General features: G+C 30.7%; 1 protein-coding gene across 2 annotated transcripts; it reads left to right on the top strand.

The window, feature by feature from the left end:
- On the top strand, positions 1-6,618 carry LOC136272459 (uncharacterized). 2 transcript variants are annotated; one of them, XM_066074056.1, is made up of 6 exons: positions 1-148; positions 584-663; positions 5,165-5,264; positions 5,534-5,610; positions 6,032-6,131; positions 6,286-6,618. In XM_066074056.1, exons 1-6 carry the CDS (start codon positions 88-90, stop codon positions 6,336-6,338), a joined length of 471 nt encoding a protein of 156 aa, XP_065930128.1. In that variant the 5' UTR covers positions 1-87; the 3' UTR covers positions 6,339-6,618. The 2 variants fall into 2 exon arrangements, with proteins under 2 accessions (XP_065930128.1, XP_065930127.1); XM_066074055.1 differs by having other exon boundaries at positions 6,268-6,618.
- Positions 6,619-25,546: the final 18,928 nt, after the last annotated feature.

Genomic DNA, 25,546 nt, shown 5'->3' with positions numbered 1-25,546 from the left:
ATCTTGTATATATATGATTCGGCCAGCAACCTTTTATCCTAACAGAGACTCTATTGAACAGAACACATCTAATTCCTCCTTTGGAAGATGACTCTTCAAAGAGTGTTGGTTTTTACTTGGCTTTTGCTGTTGAGTGGGATACAAGCACGTAAGTAAACAACATTGTTGAAAACTATTGACTTTCTTTGTAGGGTTTCCAAAGACATTTATCAAAAAAATATTAACGATGTTAGATAACAATTTGGGGGGGGGGCTATATATAAAATTATACTAGATTAAAGTGTTTATTTCGATTGAAAATACGTCACAACATGGAGGTGTCACATATCATCGTAAGTAAATGATTCAGACGTTACTCATGTAGATATCTCATTTTGATTTTGTCAAATCAAAATTAGAACAAAAGTCGTTTTCTATGTATAGGAAAATTCAAAAAAGGACACATTTCGTGCGTACTTCACGTACACAGTATATAGCTAGATATTTGAGTACGCACATTCCCCATTTACCAACATTGATTGTTTTACAGATTTTAGATCATTTTACATCAAGATACTGTATTTAAGATTATTGCATATTTCAGAGATTGACGGCCTAGGCTGTATTGATACCGCCGCGAATGTCCCAATATCAGGTTTTACGATTTGTCCAAAGGAATGTTGTGTGAGTTCAATTGCTTAGTGCCAAGTTAACAACATAGTAATTAAATTTGTTTATAATGGACTTTCTGATTGGCTATGATATAAATAATTATTAGTGTTCACTGTATTGGATTATTAGTAACGGCAGAGTATGTATGTAACGTATCAATCTACGTGACAATACGATCAAATGACATTAGATCGAATTATAATGAATGAATTCAAAAGCAAACTAATTTATGCTCATACATAGTTGAAACTGGGATAAGGCTGTCATACACTCTTTACGTACAGTTTAAATCGCTTTAACTGACCAAAATCAGTTAACAACGTATAAATTTTATAGCTATTTAATTATTTTGAATAAAGTACTGTTTCTTTTCAATAACACACAAAGGAGTTAAGAAATTAGTAAATACGTCCGGACACTCAGAGAATTATTAAATATAAGATTTGTTTTTAGTTAAACTCAATCGACTAGTATGATACAGGTGTTATTCTTTGTCAAGACAGATTGTTTTTATTTTTATCATTTCATTATTAACAGTTTGTACTCATTTGTTTTAATCTGAAAAAAAATTAAGAATTGTCATTTTTGAATAAATTAAACCGATATACACATGTTCAGATATGATATACTACATGAGATGGAAAATAATTATATATAAGATTTTATATTTCAAACTACATTTCAATAAGATAAAAAAAAATTATATATTTTACGGTGCTACCGTTGTGGCGAGCGCAGCAAAAAGCAAGAATTAAACATACCTTGCATCGTTAATAAAGTAAGTAATATTTTGAAAATTTTCGACTAAACATCAACAATATTTTGAGAGAGAGAGAGAGAGAAGAATATTTTAAAGAAAATATTCTTGCAAACTTCACAGCCTTGATTAGCCCTAAAACCGTTCTTTGCTTTTAGAGAGAATTGATCAGCCTGTTAATTGTAATTTTTGTTTAATTTTAAACAAAAGTGAAAAAAATGATTTTTTTTTTCTCGTACCTTGTTTTTTTTTTTTTAATTTTAATTTTTTTCTGGTTCATAATATTCTTTACAAAATTACATTTTTTTCATTCTCAGTAAGTACGATATACAAGTATGACCCTGGTCCCTCTTTGTTGGTGTGTAATTTCCCATTTTCCAATTTAATGGTTTGACAATTTGCAATATCTATATATGATTTTTAATTTATTTTCTTAATTTTTTTAATTTACTTTTTTCTTTTAATTCAAATTTAGTAAGCTGTAACTTTGACAGCAATAGATGTTTTAAAATGTTCTCCCTACTTATACAAACTGTACATGCATTGGATATATATATTTGTTTTCCCTTGGACTGAAATGTCACATTTTCATTGGTTTAAACATAGCACGTGATTGCCTCATATATCTCTATATTTGTTCTGTGAGAATTAATATTAGGCAATATGGCCATCATTGGTCGACGCTTCGCAAACTCATTTCGACATTTCATAGTATTTAATACATAAACCGCATGCCGTAAGTTCTTAAAGTATTTGGAGTAGTTGCCCTTTGAAATTATTTAAAATTAGAGTAGTTGCCCTTATTGCAATATTGACGTCACATTGTTTTGTCTGGAGCAGAACAAAATGGCAGCGTCGAAATTTGCTCAAATCTCTGCAGAGAAAAGGGAGAAAACATTTAAAATTGAATATCAACAAAACATTGTAGGTAAACATGGGTGAAGCAAAGATTTTTAAAGAGTATTTGAAAGGTGAGATTGAAAATTTTGAAGAGTTTAAATGAGTTAAATTGGACGAGATGTTAGGCATCTTATACATGGCTGTGCCATCATCATCGCTATTTGTGAATAAATATGTCGCTTAATAGTCCTCGGTGAAAACAAAACATTTATTAGGTTAGTAACTGACTCACTACGGAAATATATTGGGTTGATCAATCTCATAGACGACTCGGCTTCGCCTCGCCATCTATGAGATTGATCAACCCAATATATTTCCGTAGTGAGTCAGTAACTAACCTAATAAGTAATAATATATATATATATATATATTATATATATATATATATATATATATATATATATATATATATATATATATATATATATATATATATATATATATATATAAAGCATTGTATAGAATCAACAACACTAGGCATTTGTAATTTGTTGGATCTAATTTATAAATATTAAGCCATTAAACTGAATATATATTGCACTAAAAATGGCTATCGACACGAACAATAGATATTGTCAAAATTTCGGGACAACCAGTCCCTTTTTCAGGACAAAAGAAATAAATCACATGAGAAAAACAAAGAAAACATAATCTAGCGCTACTTCTAAAACAACTAAAGAAACTATAAAAATAACAACTACATTATAAACAGTTTTAGTTCACATCCTTAAAGGAGGTTTTAACACTGCGTCCGATAGCTCTATAGTAATCAATCGACTGCCAACTTCGCGTCTGATTGAGTTAATTACTAATTAAAATTGACATCCGAGTCAATGAATAAAAATTTGTTGTTAACTCGTATGGCACTTATGATTTAGACCCGAATTTTTCAATGAAGTTTATAATGGGTAAGATTTTGATTAAAAATTTAAAAAAAAAATTGAAATACAAAAATTATAAAAAAAAAAAAATAGTTATTAACAAATAAAAGGTAGTAAAGGAGACTATGAAAAGTTCATTTTACATGTAGTGAAGTCCATTAGTTTGTTCATACCATTCGGTTTGAATGATTTGAGTCTGTGCACCCAGAACTTTTTCTCGCTTTACCTCTGTCTGTCCAATAAGGATTATGGTCAATAACCAATGCTGTCAAATCTTTTCATTTGTGAACACTCGTATTAAAATGGTCCCCGATGGGCTCCTTGAATTGTTTGGTCCTTACTGTATAGTGATGGTTATTTATCCTTCTGTGAAGGTCAGCTGTTTAACCAACGTATTGCTAAGAGTAAACGTTGCACTGATGAGATAGATGCAGTTGTCTGTGCGGCAAGACGTGTTGCCAAATATCTTAAAGATGCAACCCGTGATGGGGCTTTTAAAACTGCCCCCGTTTGGCGCTATGTTTGCACAAAAGGCATCTGATATCGGAACATGTTTTACAACCACCATTTGGCAACGGGTTGTCTAATCTCGTCTCACTACCATACCATTTAAGTTCTTCGGGCGTTCAAACGCAACCATTGGCGAATCTTTGAAAAGATCTGCCATTCTTTCGTTAGTGTAAAGAAACGGCAGATTACTTCTAAGGATGCTGTTGAGGTTATTAAGGGCGGGGTGATACTTAGTGACGAGTGGAACCTAGCTTTGGTCTGTTTTCTCTTTATATTGAAAAGGGGTATTCCTATCTTTTGTAACAATCTCATCAATTGCAAATTGCACTGTGTGGGCTTAATAGCATCGATTGCACCGTTTGATATCAATAGTCTGCTCTGTTCTTCAAAGATTTCGTTAGAAGACCAGATCCGTCTAATTTGGGTTGTATCCTTCTAAAAGTATAGGGAGGGTGGCAACGCTATGGCTTGAGATAAAGGTGAGAATCTGTGGGTTTCGTATGGAGACTGTATTTTATTTTACTATCTTCCAGGGTTGATGTAGGATCCAAAAATACATTTTTTGAACTAGATATGTCCACTGTGATTTTTAATCGAATTGCAGAACGAGTTGGCAAATGTAATAAAGTCATTTAGGGAGTTTCGATTTTCACCCCTATTTAATAACAATATCGTTTATGAACCGCAACCAGCTCAAGGGTTAAATGGAGCTTTAAGAAACAGGTTGCTATGCTCGAACTTGTTCTTAAACCCCAAGAAATTGTTAATTAAGAGTTATATGTCAGCCATTTCTTGATAAATCCGTAAGTTTAGCTGTTTCTTTCTCGCGCGCTCTGGTACTTTGTCGATCTGCGCTGGCTATAACAGTAGATGGTCTTGGTAATATTAGTCAAGATTGTGAAAACAACTAGTTTGATTTTAAAATCTAAAATGATTTAAAGGGGCATGGTCACGATTTTGGCAATTTTATTTTCTTATTTTTATTGTTTACAATGTTTTAGAAGCCCATTTATAATTCTTAACCAAATTGTAGCGTCAATCGTAGATATATAAGAAACATACAAAACAAACAATTCCTTTTTTCATCGTAACACGATTCTTTCCCTGATTTTGGTAATATTGGTTCAATATATATTTTTGTATTTGTTTGATGTATACAAAACGGTTCTGAGCGTTTCAACCATTCATTTTTGATCTGAAACTGGAACTTTCAAATTAACATTAGAAACATTAACAAAAACAAGACGTAAGCTTTGTAAACACAACAGGGAATTTAATGCTCTGTTTATCGCTTAAAACAATAAAACAGACATTCACATTTTGGCTGACTATCAGAAATGCCTTAGTAGAGCTCTGTAAATACTTTTTAGAAACGGGAATATATAATTTTTGATCAAAATCGTGACCATGCCCCTTTGATGCGTAATGGTAATTGTTTTTAATATTGGCGTTCTCTCTGTCACAGATGGACAAGCCCGAATGTTTGATCAATATAAGACGTTTACTTCCCTGTTCATCTACTACCTTCCCTATAACAGCTGCTTCATGTGGTTGTTCTTTCGGTGGTAAGTATTTTAATTACTATTATCAGCAATGACGTTACTCATGTAAATATCTGTTTTTGATTGTCAAATCAAAATTAGAACAGAAGTAATTTTCTATGATTGGGAAATTTAAAAAAACGAACACATTTCATATGCTACATGTATATATAGTATATAGCTGGATATTTTAGTATGCATTTTCCCCATTAACCAACATTGATTTTTTTGTTTTACAGATATAAAATCAATTTATATCAAGATATTGTATTTAAGATTGTTGCATATTTCAGAGATTGACAGCCCAGGCGGTACTGATACCCCAAAGTACCCAAAATTTCCTCTTTCGAATTGTCCAAAGGAATATTGTGTAAGTTAATCGCTTACTATCAAGTTACAGTAATTGTATTTGTTAATAATGGACTTTCTGATTGGCTAAGATATTAATAATTATAAGTGTGTATTGTATAGGATTAATAGGTACGCCAGAGAATGTCTGTAACGTATCAACCCACGTGACAATACGATCAAATATTGAACAAAAGGATGTTATTGAAAAATTAAATGACATTTTTTTCTATAAATGGCAGCATTAAATTGAACTATTAGGAAAGACGAAAACACGAAAACAGACATCAACATTTTGGCTGATTATCAGAATTGCCTTAGTAGAGCTCTGTAAAAACTAAAAAAAAAAACCGGGAATATATAATCTATTATCAAAATCGTGACCATGCCCCTTTGATGCGTAATGGTTAATATTTTAAATATTGGCGTATACTCTGTCACAGATGGACAAACCCGAATGTTGGATCAACGTAACAAGTTCACGTCCTTGTATATCACTGACCAGACCTATCACAGCCGCTTCATGTCGTTGTTCTTTCGGTGGTAAGTATTTTAATTACTGCTATTAACAATGCATTTTCTTTATTTTCAATCTTTTATTGAGGACATGATATTTATTTGATTTGATGATGCGTAATGTATTTGATTTGTTGAAATGATAATTATCAACAATAATTAGGTTGGATATATCTTTCAGAATCTGGCTGGCCATTTCCTGGCAAATTTCGTGGCAAATTTGGTAGCAAATAGAACCCGAAGATGACATAGATATCATATTATATGTAAAAATGGTTCGATTATCAATTTTTTTTATTTCATTTAAGAGTTTTACAGTAAGAATATTTATGTTAACAAGCTAACAATAAAATCAATTATACGAAAGGAAAACCCTTTTTTGGTACTTTAGGCAATAATACTGACTTATTGTTGTGTCCCCGATAATGAAACTAACATTTGTAAAGTTGAGATTAATTTACTCTTGTGTTGTACTTCCTTTCAATAAAAAAAATCCAAGAAATGTAATATGTACGCCTCTTTGTTCTTTTTTTTTAATTTGTGACGTTGCACGGTCTCATTTACAAGTACATAAAGACAGTCGTTGTGACAAAAAAAAGTTGATAAAGACCAAAGATATTATGTAACTTATTAAGATTAATTGTGCTTTAATATAGAACCAAGTATGCGTTCTCTTATAAAGGCATTGGTCTGTATAATAAGCACTTATTCTAATAACTCATATAACTCTGTTTTATATACACATGTTATATTAAGTCAACGCATACTACATTAGTCAAAAGCAACCTTTCAGATTGGGAAATTTATTTACTTATAATTGTCTTGTTTTTTCTTTTATGGACTGACATTAAAATGCAATTTCAGTTGCGTATACTATCATTAATTATCAGTTGTCAGCAAAAGGAAGTTGCATACTTATATAATGATTTAAAAGTATTTGATATTAATTGATTCAAATAACAAGGTTTGAACAAAGTCCATTTTACAATGATAAAATATTGCATAATCTGAATGAAAGTATAATATAATATGCTTAAATGACAATCAGATGTTAACTAAATAGATGATCTTTATCAAAGGGAAATATTTAATCACTAAGTTAGGTTAAACATTCCACTGTATTAAAGTTTGAATGACACTTCATGATTTTAACTCACCTGAGCTGAAAGCGCAAGTGAGCTTTTCTGATTAAAATTTGTCCATTGTCTGTCGTCATTGGCGTTGGCGGCGCTGTCGTTGTTATAAACTTTTCACATTTTCATCTTCTTCTCCAGAACCACTGGGCAGATTTTCATCCAAACTTTGCATAAAGCATCACTTGGTATAGGGGATTCAAGTTTTGTTCAAATGGAGGGTCACGTCCTTTTTTAAAAAGGGAGATAATTTTGAATTATTGAAAATTTGTTCGTATTTTCAAAAAATTTTCTCTCAAAACCTGCTTGGCCAGAAAAGCTCAAACTTGTACTGTGTTGAATAATTTTCAGGTAGTGTAGATTCAAGTTTTTTTTTTTCAAATCATAGTCCCTTGGTGCAGGGCGGGGCCACAATGGGGGAATGGTTTTTTACATTAGAATATATTGAGAAAATCTTTAAAAATCTTCTTCTCAAAAACTATTTGGCTGAGAAAGCTCAAATTAGAGTGGAAGCATCCTCAGGTAGTGTAGATTCAAATTTATCCAAAGCATGGCCCCCGGGGGTAGGGTGGGGCCACAATGGGGAAAAAATTTAATGTAGGAATAAATGGAGAAAATCTTTAAACATCTTCTCAAAAACTATAAGGCCAGGAAAGCTCAAATTTGAGTGTAAGCACCCTCAGATGGTATAGATTCAAGTTTGTTTAAATCATAGTCCCTTGGGGATAGAGTGAAGCCACGGGGGGGGGGACTTTTTACATTGGAATATATAGAGGAAGTTTTTTTTAAATCTTTCTTTTAAAAATTATAAGCCCAGAAAAGCTTAAGCTTGTGTGGAGGCATCTAATGTAGTGTAAATTCAAGTTTGCTAAAGCATAGTTCCTGGATGTAGGGCGGGCCATAATGGCGGGATTAATTTTTACATATAGAGAATATGTAGAGAAAATATTTATAAATATTCTTGGAAAGTTTTCAGTCCAAAAAGCAGTAACTTATGTGAAAGCACAGGTTGTGCAGATTAAAACTTGATGAAACCATGATTCACTAGAGCAAAATGGGGAGGAGGTGTATCGGAATAGAGAAAAATCTTCTTACAGGCACAACAACAAAAGGGGCTTGGTATTTATCCTAAAAAATATGTGAATAAAATTGTCAGATTTTGATATTTTTTAGTGAGATTTACTGTACTTAGTTGACAAGATATTTTGATTTTGATATGTAATGCTAATTTGATCAGAGTTAAGGCTATTTATTTTTGCTCAGGTGAGAGATGTGGCCCCTGTGCTTTTTGTTGTTTAGCAGTTTTGTTTATACAATGATAAGGATACTTAATTTTCATTTTATTTAAAGCTGCAATCGTAGAATGTAAGTCATACACAAACATCGAAGAACATTTATTTTTATCATGAATTCCTTTTTAGATATACATAGATACAAACTTTTGAAGGAGAAAAAAAGAAAAGAATTAATATCATGGTGAGCAATTATTTATTATCGTTTTCCGTCAATAACGATATATCATATATACAGTTAATTGCGTTAATTTTTTTTATTATGATTCGATACAAACATAATAACTCTGAAGGCCATGTCGGGCTGAGTGATTATCTCGATATACAATCATTCTTATGTACGTTTTAGACGTCATCACTAAGCTCTAAAATATACGTAAATTGGGAAAAGAAGTTTAACGTTAATCAAGGTGAGAAAAATTGATAAAAATGATCTCAAGGCAAAAATGTTTTATTCAATGAAAGAAAAACAACAAATTACAGAGTAAGATTTTTACAGCTTTTTACTTAAGCATTGAATCATTATTTTTTGAAAGATATAGTCTCATAACTGCAGCGATGTGTGCATACAAATTGAGTAACGCACACAAGCGCGTTCTGAAAATTTGTATGCACACACCGCTGCAGTTATGAGACTATACCTTTCAAAAAATAATGATTTAATGCTTATATTTACATTTTTTTTAACTTCTTGCCTTGTCTGCAAATGTGATTTATAGGTCAAAATTTCTGTTTTATCCTCAGGGTAAGTTCAAATTAATGGAAGAGCCACTGTAACAGCCGAGAGCGTGAACTTTGATTCTCGCTTGTGACGTTGCATTTTACAGCGTTCAACGTTTGTGACGTCATGATAAAACTCGTCATTTTAAACTTTGAGTACCTTATGTGTGTTACGTTCTTATAACTGCAGTACCTTTTCACACACTTGACTTGCAAAAAATATTTGGAATGTAAATATTCGTTTTAATTATGCAAATCTTACACGAGATCAAACAGCATACAACAGCGGACGCACTTGTCAATTATGTTCAGGGAGAATAGACTTCGCACACAATCCTGCGATGACACGATCATCTAATATCATTGGTTAAAATATAAAATGAGAGGCGTTATACCTCAAAATGGAGTGATTAAATTTATAAATGCGAATTGAATTACAACTTAAATATAAGATAATTTTAATAACATATCTTTATTGGTGTTAATTTTTAGTTTTAAAAATAAATTTGAAAAGGTATTATAGTAGATTTGTACTCTAGAAAATAATATACTTAGTTTCATTAATATTCAAGGGTATTAATTTTCGTGGATAAAGTGAAAATCACAGTTTCAAGGATACGTAAATTCGTGGCCAATGACCCAATCAAAACAAAATGTTCATATAAATTGCATTTCAATGAACATTTAATTTCGTGGATCAACTTAACAACGAAATCCACGAAAATTGGTATTCAACGAATATTGATGAAACCACAGTAAACCTGTTACATTGAATTAAATATCCCTAATATGAATGTAATATCCCTAATATACATCAAAAATATCAGTTTAAAAAGTATTGTAGATTATAAAATCAAATGGAAACGAAGAAGGGCTAATAAAGGCGCATCTCAAATCATCTCTGTTAAAAAATGCTTCTGCATTACTTTTGCAGTACACATCAAAATCCATATAAATTACTGATTTTACTAATATTATTACTGTCTTCATACGTGTGATATACATGTATCTACTGAGAGGAGACCAGTATTCCAGTAGCGCTGTCTATGGGGTATGCGAAAAACCTGTAATGACGACATGGTGATTCTTATAGAAAGCTTACATCTACATGTTTAAATAGTTTTGTTCGGTCATAAATATTTTGATTTACATATACGATACGAAAGTTTAAAATATCTGTTGACTGTATTCTTTATGTAAATATGAATATTTACATTTTCTACTGTCTTTGCCGGTGATAACACTACGTATCCATGTGCATGTACTATAAAACCCAGAACTTCAAATAACTATTATTGAGGCGCCAGCGTGGTTTGATAATTTATATTTAATTATTTAATCGTACAATGGTATAAAATTATATAAATATAAGTTATAAGGAATCATTCTTTCAGCCTTTTGGGCTTTATTGGATCTGATCACTCTCCGATCAAAATTATCATTTCATATTACTCAAAGAATTATTCCTTATTCCTTAGACAATAATTAACGATAACACATAATTAATTGATATGAATTAGCTATAAATTTACAGGGTCGAGGATGGACGTTACATTTTTATAACAACTATTTGGAATAAGATGGCTATTTGAATTACTTGAATTATTTTAATGATTTATTTGGACTTAGATGGACAAGAAATCTAAAAAATACTTTTATTCAAATCAGCAACAATTTACATTTATAAAAACTAAATAAAATACGTTGTTTTGAAAATCAAAAACAAGATGGATTTCCAATCAGATAAACGATATGAGAAAGGATTGTCTTGAATTCGATACATGCAACTGAATTCACTAGACTTCACAGAATTGTTTAATATAGGCTTATCGCCTCTTATAAAGTCTTTATAATTATAAATCTCCCCTCCCCAAATTAAGCATCTAATTTCAAATGGGAGAGGTTATCTGTTACTTTGATGTTTAAAGGAAAAGTATGAAACGTTTATGAATTAATCCATTCAGCCGCATGCAACGAATCGAAATAGAAGGAATTTATTTATCATTAATGATTTCAGGTCATTTATCAAGGTTTGATTGTTCTGAAATGTTTTTGTCAGTTTGTGCATCTTTTGCAGAGGAAAAATACTATTACATCGTGCTAAAATTGCTCTTGTTAAAATACAAGTAAAAAAAACCCTGAAAACTATAGTCTTATTGTTATATACTATTCTTAAAGCGACTCGACTGTGCAAAAAATATTTGCATCTTCTAGAAAAAGAAACTGCATAGAAGTTGAAGGAAAGCTTAAGAGGATATAATTAATTTAAAGTTATGAAAATACCTTTAAAATGAAAATCACAAATTTTGTCTCAAAGAAATATTTTTTGTTAAATGTAGATTTGCGAGAGAGAGAGAGAGAGAGAGAGAGAGAGAGAGAGAGAGAGAGAGAGAGAGAGATATGGGTTAACATGGTTAGTTATCCCTGGTCAGTCAGGCTCTTGTACCGAATCCGTCAAGATTACATATGTAACTTTTCCATTAATTGATATATCTATCGATTCAAAGGTAATTCATGTTTCAATCGAATAAAGTATTGGTACTTCCTCCTAAGAATCATGTTTCTTCGGTGCATGTTTCGCAAAACACGGCTCTTAACGACAGAAGAAATTCGTTCTCACCGGATGTTCGATGTCTTCAGAGGCGCTTGCTGTCAAAATTGAAAATCAAGCAATGATTTGTTGCCCTCGATACACGAGTTGAAATTCTCTGGACATTCAATAATCGATCCATAAAGATCCATAAATTAACGCAAAACAGGCAAATAATTTACGTATGAAAATTAGCTGTGCAATGTTATTTTAGTTTCTAGAAGATGAAAAAACTGACGAAATTTAAAAAAAAAAAATTTATCCAAGAATGGTTCTCTGTCCTTCTAAATATTGTAAATAGTAATGATAATAATATATTTAAACATTATAAAGAAAAAAATGTAAAATATACAAATGTATTTTTTTGGATTGTTTTTCATTTGTGGATATGCTAAAATACATTGACAAACGGTATCTAGTTATATCGTTGAACATATTTACAACAGATAAAGAATTAGCACTTAATAATTATATTTCTAATAATTGTAAAAACTAACACTAAAATTGAATTTTTCCAAATAATGAAACGAAGGAAAAACTCTCTTGAGGTTTGCATAATATGCAATGCAGTTTACTTTGTTAAATGCTTTCTTTGTCGTAAAATCAGCAAATATATAATTAAACGGTACTAACAAACATTACAATATTGATAGATATATTTACATTTGTGTAGTAAAACATCCAGCAGGTCCATAAACTGAGAATTTAAAGTCAATATTTTGAATTAAAATACTTTTAGAATAATTTTAATAACTAAATACTACTTTAATTAGGGGTTAGAATGCATATTAAGTACTTCAAAACTAGTTAAGTACAATGACTTATAAACTGACTCATTGAGACCAAAAAGTCAAAAATATTGAAAGATAATGAATATTAATTCTCAATTTAAGGTCTTTTGACTAGAAATCAAACAACAAATACCATGTCTTATATCAGATATCGAAACAAGAATTGCCTGAAAAAAAAATTAACTAAAATTCTGCATGTATTAAATCAATAAAATCAAACTTTCCATGTTTAAAAAAAAACAAATTTGAAAATATATATCCCCCATACAACATTGATTTACAAACGCAAATGAAGTCCATCAATTTTATGAAATTTATCAAATATTGAAAATATCTTACAGTAACTACAATTACAGATTCTTAAGTTCATTTAATATTTTTTGAACGGGAAGTGTTTCATTCATAAATGTACATGGTTTTTGAATGGTTGTAGTATTTTTGCATGACACAAGCAGACACAATTCTATAGTATTCTAGGTAATAACAGTCATAACAAAACGAAAAACTATTTATCGTGCTTTACAAAGCATCACATTCTTTAAATTAAAAGGGCATGGTCACGATTTCGGTCTCATTTTATTTTTCTGTTTTTATTATTTACAATGCTTTAGGAATGAATTTCTAGTGATTAAATGAAATTTGAAAGTCAGTCGTAGAGTTATAAGCAAGCTACAGGGCTCACAATTCTTTGTCATGTAAACAAGGCTCGTGCCCTGCTTTTGTTTATATAAGTTCAATATACCAGTAAAAATCTTTTTCATGCTGATTTATGCATACATTTTTCATTTTAAGCATACATTAACAGTTCCTAACGTTAAAGACATTGATTTTAGGTCTAAAACTGAAATTTTTACTTCAACATTCAAAATGTAAACAAAAGCTTTATTTACATAGCAAAGAACTGTAAGCTTGGTAACTCGCTTATAACTCAACGAATGACACTCAGATATTGGTTGCCTATTAAAAATGCCTTAGTGAAGCATTGTAAACATCAGAAAATATTTTTTGACCAAAATATTGACCGTGCCCCTTTAAATATAATAATGAGATTCTTCGCCAATCTTGTTTGCTTGTGTAAATATCCTCTTCTCTAGATCTCGTAGTATTGTTCCAACAACTAATTTCAAAAAGGAAATTGTGATTCGTTGTTTCATTCTTTGCAAATTTATTTTAAAATTTCTATGAATATATAAAAATACACTTGAAATAGAAAATTAAAAATATAATTTTCTGGCATCATAATCTATAAGCACAGACAATATTTCAATTACCTATGTCCTATGGAACAATGTTTTTTAAGGCTTTTGGTAGCATGCTTTCATGGTGTAAATTTTAATTTCACAATTTGTCAAATATAGACTGACACCGTGTTCCGTGCATGCAATCAGTGGTGAATACAGAATATTTTACGATATCATCGATTACAAGCAAAGAAGCTGAGAAATCAAATTAAGTCCAGAATCTTGTTCGGATCCGGCCTTTAATAATGAACAGTATACAAAAAACAATTTGAACAGCACGTTTTTATTTGAAATTTTCACAGGAACTATCTGTAGGGCCACAGCGAATTTTAATTCGCAGGACTGCGGGCGACGGGCACGCGCACGTGATTTTTGCGCGATACTCACCGCAGTCCAAAAGATAATCTACAGGAAATTGACTACTTTTATTGGCAATGTTGATTTCACTTTCAAATCGCCTTTTATCACGTATTGTGTTTTTTCTTTCTTTCTATCTCCCCTACAACGGTGCTAGACCGTGAAGCGAAATATTGAGTAGCTTTTTGCATTAATCTGATCTCCAATTGTAATAACAGGGCTGAAATCTCATAATACATATGTAAAACCGTAATTATACAAATTGTATTAGCAAGAGAAACTGTAATTAATGTTGCCACAGCAAGCGAGTTCGTCTTTGATCCACTCTCGTAATAAATCTTAATTTCCCGTCTAAATTCAATGAATTGTGAAGAAGTATTTCTACCTTATTCTTTCACTTGATACCGGTATAGTATAGAGGAACATTTATATTGCAAAGCCGGCATCGATTTCTGGGCTGTGAAATTTATTCGCCTTTTCTGGTAAATTAAATACGAATCTTTTAATCTGTACATTAAGGCGGATATCTGTTTTTAATTAATGCATTCTGTACTTAGCCAAGTTCATGAACAATGCATTACAAGCCACGATCGGTATAGTATTTCCTTTAAATAAAGCTCTCGCCAAATTGATCGATATACTTAATGTTACATAAACCTGCTTATATTAATTTTTCCTAAAAATTAATTAAAGGGAATACTCTTAATTAAAGTAGCGTTAATTTAAATCGAAATATGAATCTAAAAACAATGGTATCGATTGGATGAAATGAAAAAGAGCAATCCATGTTCAAAGAAAGCTTTCAACTATCTTATTTGGATTTATTTTAAGTGTCTCAAATCAAACGCGTGGTTAGATTGCATAATGGTATCCTATCCACTACACCTAGCAACCTCCCCTTACACCAAAAAAAAATCTAGTAAACAAAACAACCAGAGCCCCCCCCCCCCCCCCAAATAAAATTGTAATTATCAAAAATATTAATATTTTTTGTGTTTTTCAGCAAATTATTTTTCTTTTCCAAAACGACATGCTGGACCAAGCATGGTCCCCCGTTCTAAAAATAAGACGAATGTACAGAACGTGTCTTCTTTCATTTGATTGATCCAGGGGTGTACGAAGACGAGTGTTTCTACATAAATCCTAACATGTCAGTCTATCTCTTGTCCCGAAACCTTGTCAAACACAGCGAGGCCAGAGAGCAAGAAATAAAAAACCAGGAAAATTTGTCCGAACAAGCGGATGAATAGCTGATTTATTCATTATGTCATTTGATCATTCATGTCTGGCCGAGTGACCGATCTCTAAGAGAAAGAACACGGTTTTTCTAGCTTTCTTTGGCGCCGTCGCTGCTCAGAAGTCCTGACTCAACGTATTTACGATCGTCATGACAACCAAAGACACGTGGACGACTCTATCGCTATCACCACTAGCAAACGGTTCGGGGTGCTGTAAGTTTCCAGATCAGAAGACCAGTCGGTTTCCTTCGACATCTTGCCGACTCGCCACCTACATCGAAGTTTTCTATCGTCTGCTTGATATTCACAATTCCTACATTTGTGATTTGCAGGAATGACGGAATACATTCCTATCTTCTCCTTCATCAAACGACGAAACCTGGCTTTGACCCCTGTGAACAGCTACAAAGAATACCAAAAGTGCCTCGTTTTGACAAACACCCTATTAAAATCATAACTGAGCATCTTGGAGTCGCTTTCATTGATAAAGCTTTCACTACCAATAAAGAACGTTTTCTGATGTCGGCGTTAGACAGGACATTTAGCGGGTTATTGTAATATCTAATGTCTTGTGTTGTCCCCTAATTGATAACAATGCGCTACCTCTACTGTATATGTATTATGGCTGTTTGAGCTTACATGACCGACTAAATGTTACATATGTCGTTGACATAATATTTACAATATCTAAAATCAGTGTTTTCACATTGTATCTCGTCGCAGAACAAGTGTTCTCTCCTTTTTATTTGGAGGACGACTATTTGTTGTGTAAATTTGCTGTAAACAACTGTATCAACGCGCATCTTTGTTCGCCATCAAACAACAAAGATTCCATCTCGATGTCGCCTCCACATTATAAAGTGTTTTTTCCATTACGTCAAAACTAGGCATTTTCTAAGATAGTCATCGCTAAGGATATTTCTTCCGCATACTGGCTCGTTTTTATTACTTTTTTCTCTGAGTTTTTGTTTTCCCTTTTCTTCATCCATTGTTTAACGTTGACGCTTAATATATCGTGGATGACTATGTCAAACGGAGGGTTTCTAGAGGAAATCATGGAGAAATAAAGGAAAAAAAGCTTCTGTCTTAATACAAAAATCTAACCATTACGTAGTATTCTAATTGATTTTTCAAAAAAATTACAGACCGTGAATTGTAAATATACATATATATTAGACATACATGTATGACTTGACACATTTGTTGGAGAACGACATATATCACAAAATAGTTGCCAACAAATTATACAACGATCTTGAACTTTAAAGTAATACTTAATTCTAAGATGCAACATTGCCTCAAAGACATTTTAAAGACCAAAACCTAATTTCTCAACTACTAGTACATGTAATTAGCTATTAATTAGTTATTAATTAATACAGGTACGAACAATTTTATGTAGAACTCTGAATAGACACATTGTAGGAAAGTTCTCAGCAAAATTAGGCTTTATGTTTGACGGAAAACTTTCAAAAATTGTGTGATTAAATATTAAAGAGACCTTTACACGATTTGAGGTCAAAATTAAATTTTTTTATGTATAAAATGTAAACTTCACATTTTGAATGACTGACACAGTTTGAATGTTGAAAGTCAAGATACAAGCAAGAATTCATTGTTATGTAAACGAAGCTCGAGTCTTATATTTGTTTGCCTCATACAATATAAATTAATCCAATGTGTTCATTTATACTACAGTACTTTCACCAAAAACATTTTATTGAACATATATTAAAATTAGCACATACATGTATGTAAACAATAACAAGATTCGAACTATGTTTTCAAAGCAAAATATTCCCTTTACTATTTTTCTTGCTTTTTACTCAATCTTTAGCTTTAAGATTTTTATAAAGCATTAATATTACCCATATTAAACATTCTAGACAATAAAAATTTAAAAATATAATATAAATCGTGTCCAGGTTTCTTTAAAATTTCGCTGTAAACTCACCCATAGGTTTCTCATATGCTGGTATTTGTCTCATATAAATGGTTTTTGAAATTTTTATCCAGTGTTAAAGAAAAAAAAATCATGCAGATTAAAAAAAAAACTATTTACCATCGAAACGTATCTTTGTATCTGGAAATTAGAATAAGATATACATTGTATGTGTAACATTAAATATCTATCAACTAGTATATACATTGCACACAAACACAGGAATACCAATTAGCTGATAGAAAGAGGTTTTATTGTGATGTAATCAAGGCTTAGTATTTCAAATATTTTGGGGTTTTGATGTGTGTCAAAATAGTTTATAGATATCTTAATTTGGAAAATAAAATCATATAACTTAGTGTTTACTAATTTTAGGTTGTCAGAGTCGTTTTAATACTTGGATTACACCTCGGAAATTCCAGAAATGTTCTTAGTAGATGCATATATATATATTTTACCATGCTGACTTTTCTTTCATATTTTGACGATGCAAATGTCATTGAGAGATACAAAAACGATCAACCCCAACTAAATCCTGGGTTTACTTTCTGGGTTTACGCTGGGTTTACTAGAGTGGACCCAGAGTAAACCCAGAGTTAACCCCAATTAAACCAAGAGTGGACACAGAGAGTAAACACCGATCAAAAGTATACCCTGAAAGCAGACATAACATGTGTATTTGTTATCTACAAGGGGCATGAATTATAGTATGTATTTAAAAAGTAGAGAGTGACATATTTAAATCTAATTAAAAGGAGAGGCGGTTGATAGTAATTAAGTTCTGAGTTCTTTAGCTATAGTAACCATTCCTTTACACTAATTTGGGGGAATGTTCTAAGTTAATTAATTGTTTCTCTTAAAAAAGCAATATATACATATTTTTGAAGGTTTGCAGCTGTGGATTTGGCATGGTAATTATTGTTTAAGCATACGTTACAAAATACCATACATGTGTAACAATTAAAACAAAACGTTACACATTTACTTTTTTCTGATTTGTCTTTTTCCATCGTTTTCATCTTGGGCGTAACCCGTCTTGAGACGTCACTTAAAGAAATATCGATTGTATGTATGTCAAAAAAAATCTAATTTGACTCGAATTTTTAAAAATGATAACATAGTCAACCCTTACAAAACGTGAATAAAATGATTGCATTGTTTTTTATTTAAATATCAAATGGTTCGCAATAGGGCGTTTTAGTACACAAAGGAAACCAAGAAACAAAAGCTGTTTGCTGTAATTGTCAATTTTTTTTCTTTTAATTAATGAACTAAAGTATAATTCATTACATAATATTGGTTTATGCCTCAGAGCAGAGAAGCTTCAGAGGGTTGACTCCAGGATACGTTGCTCCGCCGGTACCTTCCGGTCCCCCATACAGCTCTTTAAAGATATACTGCGTGAGTACATTTCTATTCTAAATGTATAGTTCAGAACTATCACCGATACTCAATGCTCGAACAATTTTCTCAAATATAATTAAGGCTGAGTGGTCAACAAATTAACCATCAGACCTTTGCTTTAATTTATTAGATATGATTTGTATAAAAGCAATAAAGTATTATTCAGTAAAGAAAAAATACATAAATTTTTGCTTTCGATTTCAGAATTTTCCTATATAGTCATACAAAAGTCTTCTTTTACAGAAGATCAATATTGTATAAAAAAAAATAGCCATTATTTGGAAACCATTATTTGGAAAACCAAATGAACGATTGGTCGAAACGGCCTGAAATTTCATTTTTTATATATGATTTGTATAGCCATAAACAATTATTTAGTGAAGACGAAATTTTAGATTTTAGAATTCAGGACCGGAAATTATTGTTATACAGAGTTCTTTTTTCTAATTAAAGAAGATAAATAAAGCATAAAAATAGCCACGTCCATCCAGCCCTGTTAAATATTTATATAAGGAAAACCAATATCTGGAATACCATGCAATGATTGGTCAAAATGATCTGGAATTTTCAAACAATAAAGTATTCTTAATGATTTTGTTTTTTATGCTTAATTATCAATACATATACCTGAAATTTACTCTTAATTTTCTTAATATGTTCAAATATGGTACCAAAATTCCCCTTCTAAGTTGATACATTTTAAAATCTGGAGAACAAGTGGATGATATACATTGTGCAATACAGAGGAAATAATTCATTTTCAAACGTATTTAAATCATATAAATGATATGGGTACAACATTTATGCATAATTTAAAAAATAATAAATTAATGTTAACTTATTTAGGATCCCTTTGTTATGATATAAAATGTATATTCCAAAGGATTAAAATTTGGTAAGCTTCAATGTTATATTGCTTTTTTCAAAAGAAATGTCAATGCTTCTAGTTTATGTTCAGCATGATCAATGTGTCTAAAATAATTTTAGCATGACTTTTTGCTCACAATTAAAATCTTTTAATAGTTTATTTTCTATGTTACAGTTAGACAGCCGTAAATGTGGGCAACGCCATGGCAGTCTCATGCCTTGTGTTACATATACCCTCCCTAGAACATTCGCTTCTTGCCATTGTAAGCTCCGTGAGTATCTTTATTTCATGGAAGCCATTTCAGTGTGTTAAATTTGTTGTAAATATATACATGTTATAAATATCTAATAACGTCCAGAAATGTAAGAGAAACGTTTCTTCTTTTTTTAATATACATATATGAAAAAAATTTCATTTGTTAATATTTTTAAATTTTAAAACTATTTGATAAACGTGAATTTTAAAAAAAAACAGTATTGGGAGAGAATGGTATCATATCTATAAATAAAATTGAAATTAAACTAGACAATTCAAAAAGTATTGCCGATCTTTCATGATTAATAACACTTGTGACATTACTGTTGGATCAGCCCTCCTATTTATAAAACGTCTGTCAAACAGATTTAATGTAAATTTAATGCAGATATTAAAAAGGTGTAAATAAATCTAATTGTGATTGACAAACACAAACTCTTTTTTATTTAATGACTATATGCATTAACATAGTCAGAAATTAAATGGAAAACCAGAATGGTTAACTTGTCATTAACTTCTGCTCATAGCATGCGATGGAATTTCTGTGGTTTACAAAAAAGTAAATAATATTACAAATACAATTCATATATTTGGCTAAAACTAGATGTCGCACCAATATTATTAGTGTACCCAAATATGGGAATAATTATTTACGGTATGAATCAAGAGCTCGTCACTCCACTTGTAATATATCAATTATTCAACTTAACAAAAACCAACATGAAATGTTTTATCACAATAATTTATTATTTATTTTTTTATTTATTTATTAATTGCATTAAGGAATCGTATATAAAGGTTTTGGTTTAAATATTGAAAATGAAAAGGAACTAATTTATTGGCGATTTGATTCACAAATTGTTTACAATTCAATAAACCAATTTGGTTGTGATTTGTCAGAAATTTCAAAATTCATTAATTTGAAAATATTCTAAATTGTCGTCCCTAATTTGATTTAGATTTTACTTTATATAAGAGTTTTTCTATTACACGAGTTCACTCGTATTTTTGACTGTGTGTTTAAAGATTAAATGTTTTCCATCAAGCATTTGTGCAATCATTGTCTTTTAAAGGTTTTCTTTCATATCTCACCTTGAACCTTTAGTAAATAATGTTTAGGATAACAGGAACACAAGCTGCAAGTTACTTTCGAGTCCTTCACATATACTTACATACATACACACATACATACATACATACATACATACATACATACATACATACATACATACATACATACATACATACATACATACATACATACATACATACATGTAAATAACATCAATTGTACTAGTACTATTTATAAAATCAATATCCCCCTCTTTCTCATTTCTGAGCTCTAAAACATGTTGGTCACAACTTAATCGCCTTTGTAACAAATTAAAAAATAAGTACTTTTTTGTCATTTCATATATCTTGGTTTTTAATGAAAACTTTTCTTGAAAAAAAATCAATGTGAGAGAGAGAGAGAGAGAGAGAGAGAGAGAGAGAGAGAGAGAGAGAGAGAGAGAGAGAGAAAGAGAGAGATTTACAATTACTGAATTTTAATCTGTCAAAAGACAAAGACGATGAAGACTTTTAAACTTGAGGTATTATCACAAGAGAGCGGGAAGGTGCATAGAAAAAAATATATGTATATAGAAAGAAACTTCGTTTGGCAGGATATGACAATTACATGCATAATGAAGAGGAAAATAAAATTCAGAAAGATATTACCTTGATTGCATTCATCGTATTTTCAAGAAAAAATTGAAACAAGGAAAGGTAAAAATTCATTTCTATTCAGGGGATTCTTTAGTCTTCTTTTCCCCTTTTACGTTGCATATATTTTTATATCATTCTGATTTGGTGTATAGGAATTGCTAATTACAATATTTGTTTCATCAATATTGTTACCTGTAGACCAAATGAAACACTTGAATAAAATATACCAAATTAAAAAGACCAAGATAAAGAGAAACAAAAACGATCCAAAATTTTCCATGATTTTATTAATTTAATTAGTTTTTAAAATTGTTGCTCTTTGTTTAACAAACCTAGTCGATAAAATCATGATAAATAGCAAATTTTTCACATGATTGTTTGAACAGTCAATCTCGCAATATACATCATTTCTCAATTTTTTTTCCTGTGTGGAAAACAATGAATATAAAAAGGAAATAAATATCATAGTGTAACACAGACAAAATTCAGATTGCAAAACAAGCTTAAAATATTAGTTAAATGCAAATATAAATCTAAAAAGTTTCTGGATTGTGTTCAAACAAAAAAATATTTTACAACTCTTTTCTTTGTGAGAGAACTTGCTGAGGTGTGAAAGGTTCTTCACATCGTTTGCTTCAGATTTCCCCAGAGTCCAGGTAAATGCTAAAAGGGCATAAAGTGAAACTAGTCCACACACAAACATATGTTTACAAGATTGTTTTAAAATGTTTTTTCCTTATTTTAAGAAATTAAATAAATTTCTTGAAAGTTATTATTCTAACACACACGCTTAATATTTCAATTTTAATCGTACAACTGCTGAAATTTATTTAATTTTTTTTTTTTTTTTTTTTTTTTTTTAATTATACCTCATTTCGACCTTTCTAAGAATTCTTTTGTCATCATAAAATTTCATGTATAAACTTTTTTTTGCAAGTGACTCGTATATATTTACTTACACCCACCAGTAAATTTAACAATATGACAATATTTTCTAAACCAGTGAAAAAATTCCATTCCAAACATGCGAGAAAAACGTAAACCAGTCATATTTAACTAAGAAATAATTTTAATTCAGGAGGCTTGTTGGTCAACCAATTTACCATCAGATCTACCTAACATTTTGAGATAAGACTCGTTTAACTATAAACTATTGCTTGATAAAGATAAAATCTTCATAATTCATCTTTTAAATGGGTATTTGCCTATATTTATATATAGAGAGCTCTTCTTCAAAAGGAGGATCGATAGAGTCTTATAATGGCCATGACCATCGACTCCTCTTATTACATGTAGATGTTACACTTGTGACATTACTTTTGGATCAGCCCTCGTTCTTTAACAACGATCAATCGAAACGACATGATGCAAATTTTATGCTGACATAATAAAACAGGTTAATTTTAAATCTTGATGATTGACAGACGCTCCAATTTTTCATTTTTGTATGTGTATCGTCAGAAATTGAATGAAAAACCATTGTGGTAATAAACCTGTCATTATATTCTGCTAATAACATATACAATGGAATTTCCATGATGAACAAGATAGACTAGTAATATTAATATCACAAATACCTTATCTAGGTACACTTGTAGAACTAGATGTCGATTTCTTTTACTTTATGAATCAAGAGTTTGATATACTCCTCGTGTAATATAAATTTAAAACAGACTTATATCCCTACAAACAACAGGAATATGCGTTTGAGTAGTGTAGTTTAAAATTCGTTTTCTTGTTTAAAACGTATGTAAAAGAAGGTTAATGGTTTAAGATGGAATTGAACTAATTTATTGTGATTTGATTCACAAATTAGTTGTCACAATTTGAAAATGGTCTGATATAAATTTACCTTCATAATTAATTTAATAATTTTACTTGTGGTCCGTAACTTTAGTTTAAATTTTGCCTTGTATACGAATGTTTCTAATAATTATTGTCTATGTCATATACGAATTAGTGCATTCCAACAAGTATTTGTTCAATTATGGTCTTTTAGAGTTGTTTTTCTATATATTTTACACTGCAGCACTCGGAAAAAATGTTGAAATAAATTATAAATAGGAGACAATGGCAGAATGTTAAGCGTAAGTCCTTCCCACAGAAATTGATGGTCATCTCAAACTTAGTAATCACCAAGTCCGGTAGTTCTTTCACAAGCAGTTTTATTAAGGCGTGATCGTATAGTCAAAGTAACAACAATTAAAAGCAGCCCAAATCAAAGAATCGCTATATGCGGAATCAAAACCCAAAATACAATTCTAAATTTAAAAAATTCTAAAATTCTGTCTAACATCATTTTACATGGGTATATATATAACATTTTACTTATGATTGACAGTTCTGACCAGTTCGGCCCATCTACATTGATCATGAGTGAACATTTAGTGTTCAAATTCCAGAGTTATAATTTATTTCTAAATAAAGCAACAAAAGTGTCAGAACTGTCAAAAAATAATATTGTGATGTAGGTTTTGAGTCTCTTGGTCCCCCCACCTGAGTATAATACATCCATACATACATGGCTTAAAGATTAGAGAGGGTAAATAGCATTACATGACTTACTTGCAATATCAGGGCCTTCATCGCGGACACAGGATGCCAAATATGACAATATGTTGATAACTTGTTTATATATTTTCAGATTGGATTTTACTGTGCCAGAATTAATTTACCTCATTTAGGACTAAGAGTATTTCAATGCAGGCTAAGAGTATCCCGCCTTATTATGACGCATGGCTTGCGTGCAATATTGAAATTATACATAAGTTCATGGTTTAAAAGGTCATAAAGAATATGCAATACATGACTCAATATAGAGTACCAGAGCTATCAATGCAGAATCGCCAAATATAACTCTTATTTATAAATTCTCAATTTGAATATTATTATGCCCGTATTATGCACCTGGTTTCATAACATCGTTTAGGAATACTACACAGTGCTACAAGAGTCACAGACTTCATTATGTTAGTTATCATTACCACAATTCATTGCGCAGTATCTAGGAATACATTAGTATCATAGTGACCGATATGTAATACTAGCAATTCAAGGTCATAGCATGGCTATTTGTTTACAGTAATAAGGAATCATTCTTTGAATATTTTGAGGTGATAATTTCGGTCGGGGCGTGGTCAAATCCAATAAAGCCCGTAGATTTATATTATTTCCAACTTGTACACTTTAAAACAACATTATTTTAAAACCACTATTTTTTATGTAGCACATGCTATGTATTACTACGCGGCGCAGCCAATACCGTTTTTCGGTTATGCTATGACATGTCCACTTTGTGTTAATCATGTTTTATGAAGTTATTGGGTTTTGGTGTTCAAAATTAATTCGATAAGTTTATAACAGACAAAGAAAGTTGAAAATGTGAGTAGTATATCATCATACATTCGTATTGTTTTAAAACTGTTCTGAATGAATTGAGTCACTAATTCATTAACAGTTTGGTTTTTGTGTATGTACAGAGATAGGATTCATTTTCAGAGAACGTACTTTCAACAGGGAAAGTTTGATTCAGTTAATAAGTTTCATGCATAGGTTTTTAAAAGCGTAATTATGGTGTGATCTGATCAATTCACCCAATATGTTATTGTGTTGAGCAAAAGATTAGAAAAAAAACATTAATCTATTTAAATTTATTTTCCTTGACTTTTTCAATACAGATTAATGAAATTGAATACAATAGAACAATCGAAATATCATTTTTAGAATAAATTTTTTTTTCTCATAGATCAAAAGTTAAAATTGTAGGTATCCTCTTGCATCATTTCCCTTGATCAAAACGGCTTGCAAATTCTGAAACATATTTAAAAGTAAATATATAATTAGATAAAATCAATCCAATATTCTGTTAACGAGAGTATGTGTGCATATCGTTAATAAGAATACT

This window comes from Magallana gigas, chromosome 10, assembly GCF_963853765.1.
Source record: "Magallana gigas chromosome 10, xbMagGiga1.1, whole genome shotgun sequence".
NCBI lineage: Eukaryota > Metazoa > Mollusca > Bivalvia > Ostreida > Ostreidae > Magallana > Magallana gigas.
Note: the sequence above shows the minus strand (reverse complement) of the source record. Positions and strands in the feature narration are given on the sequence as shown.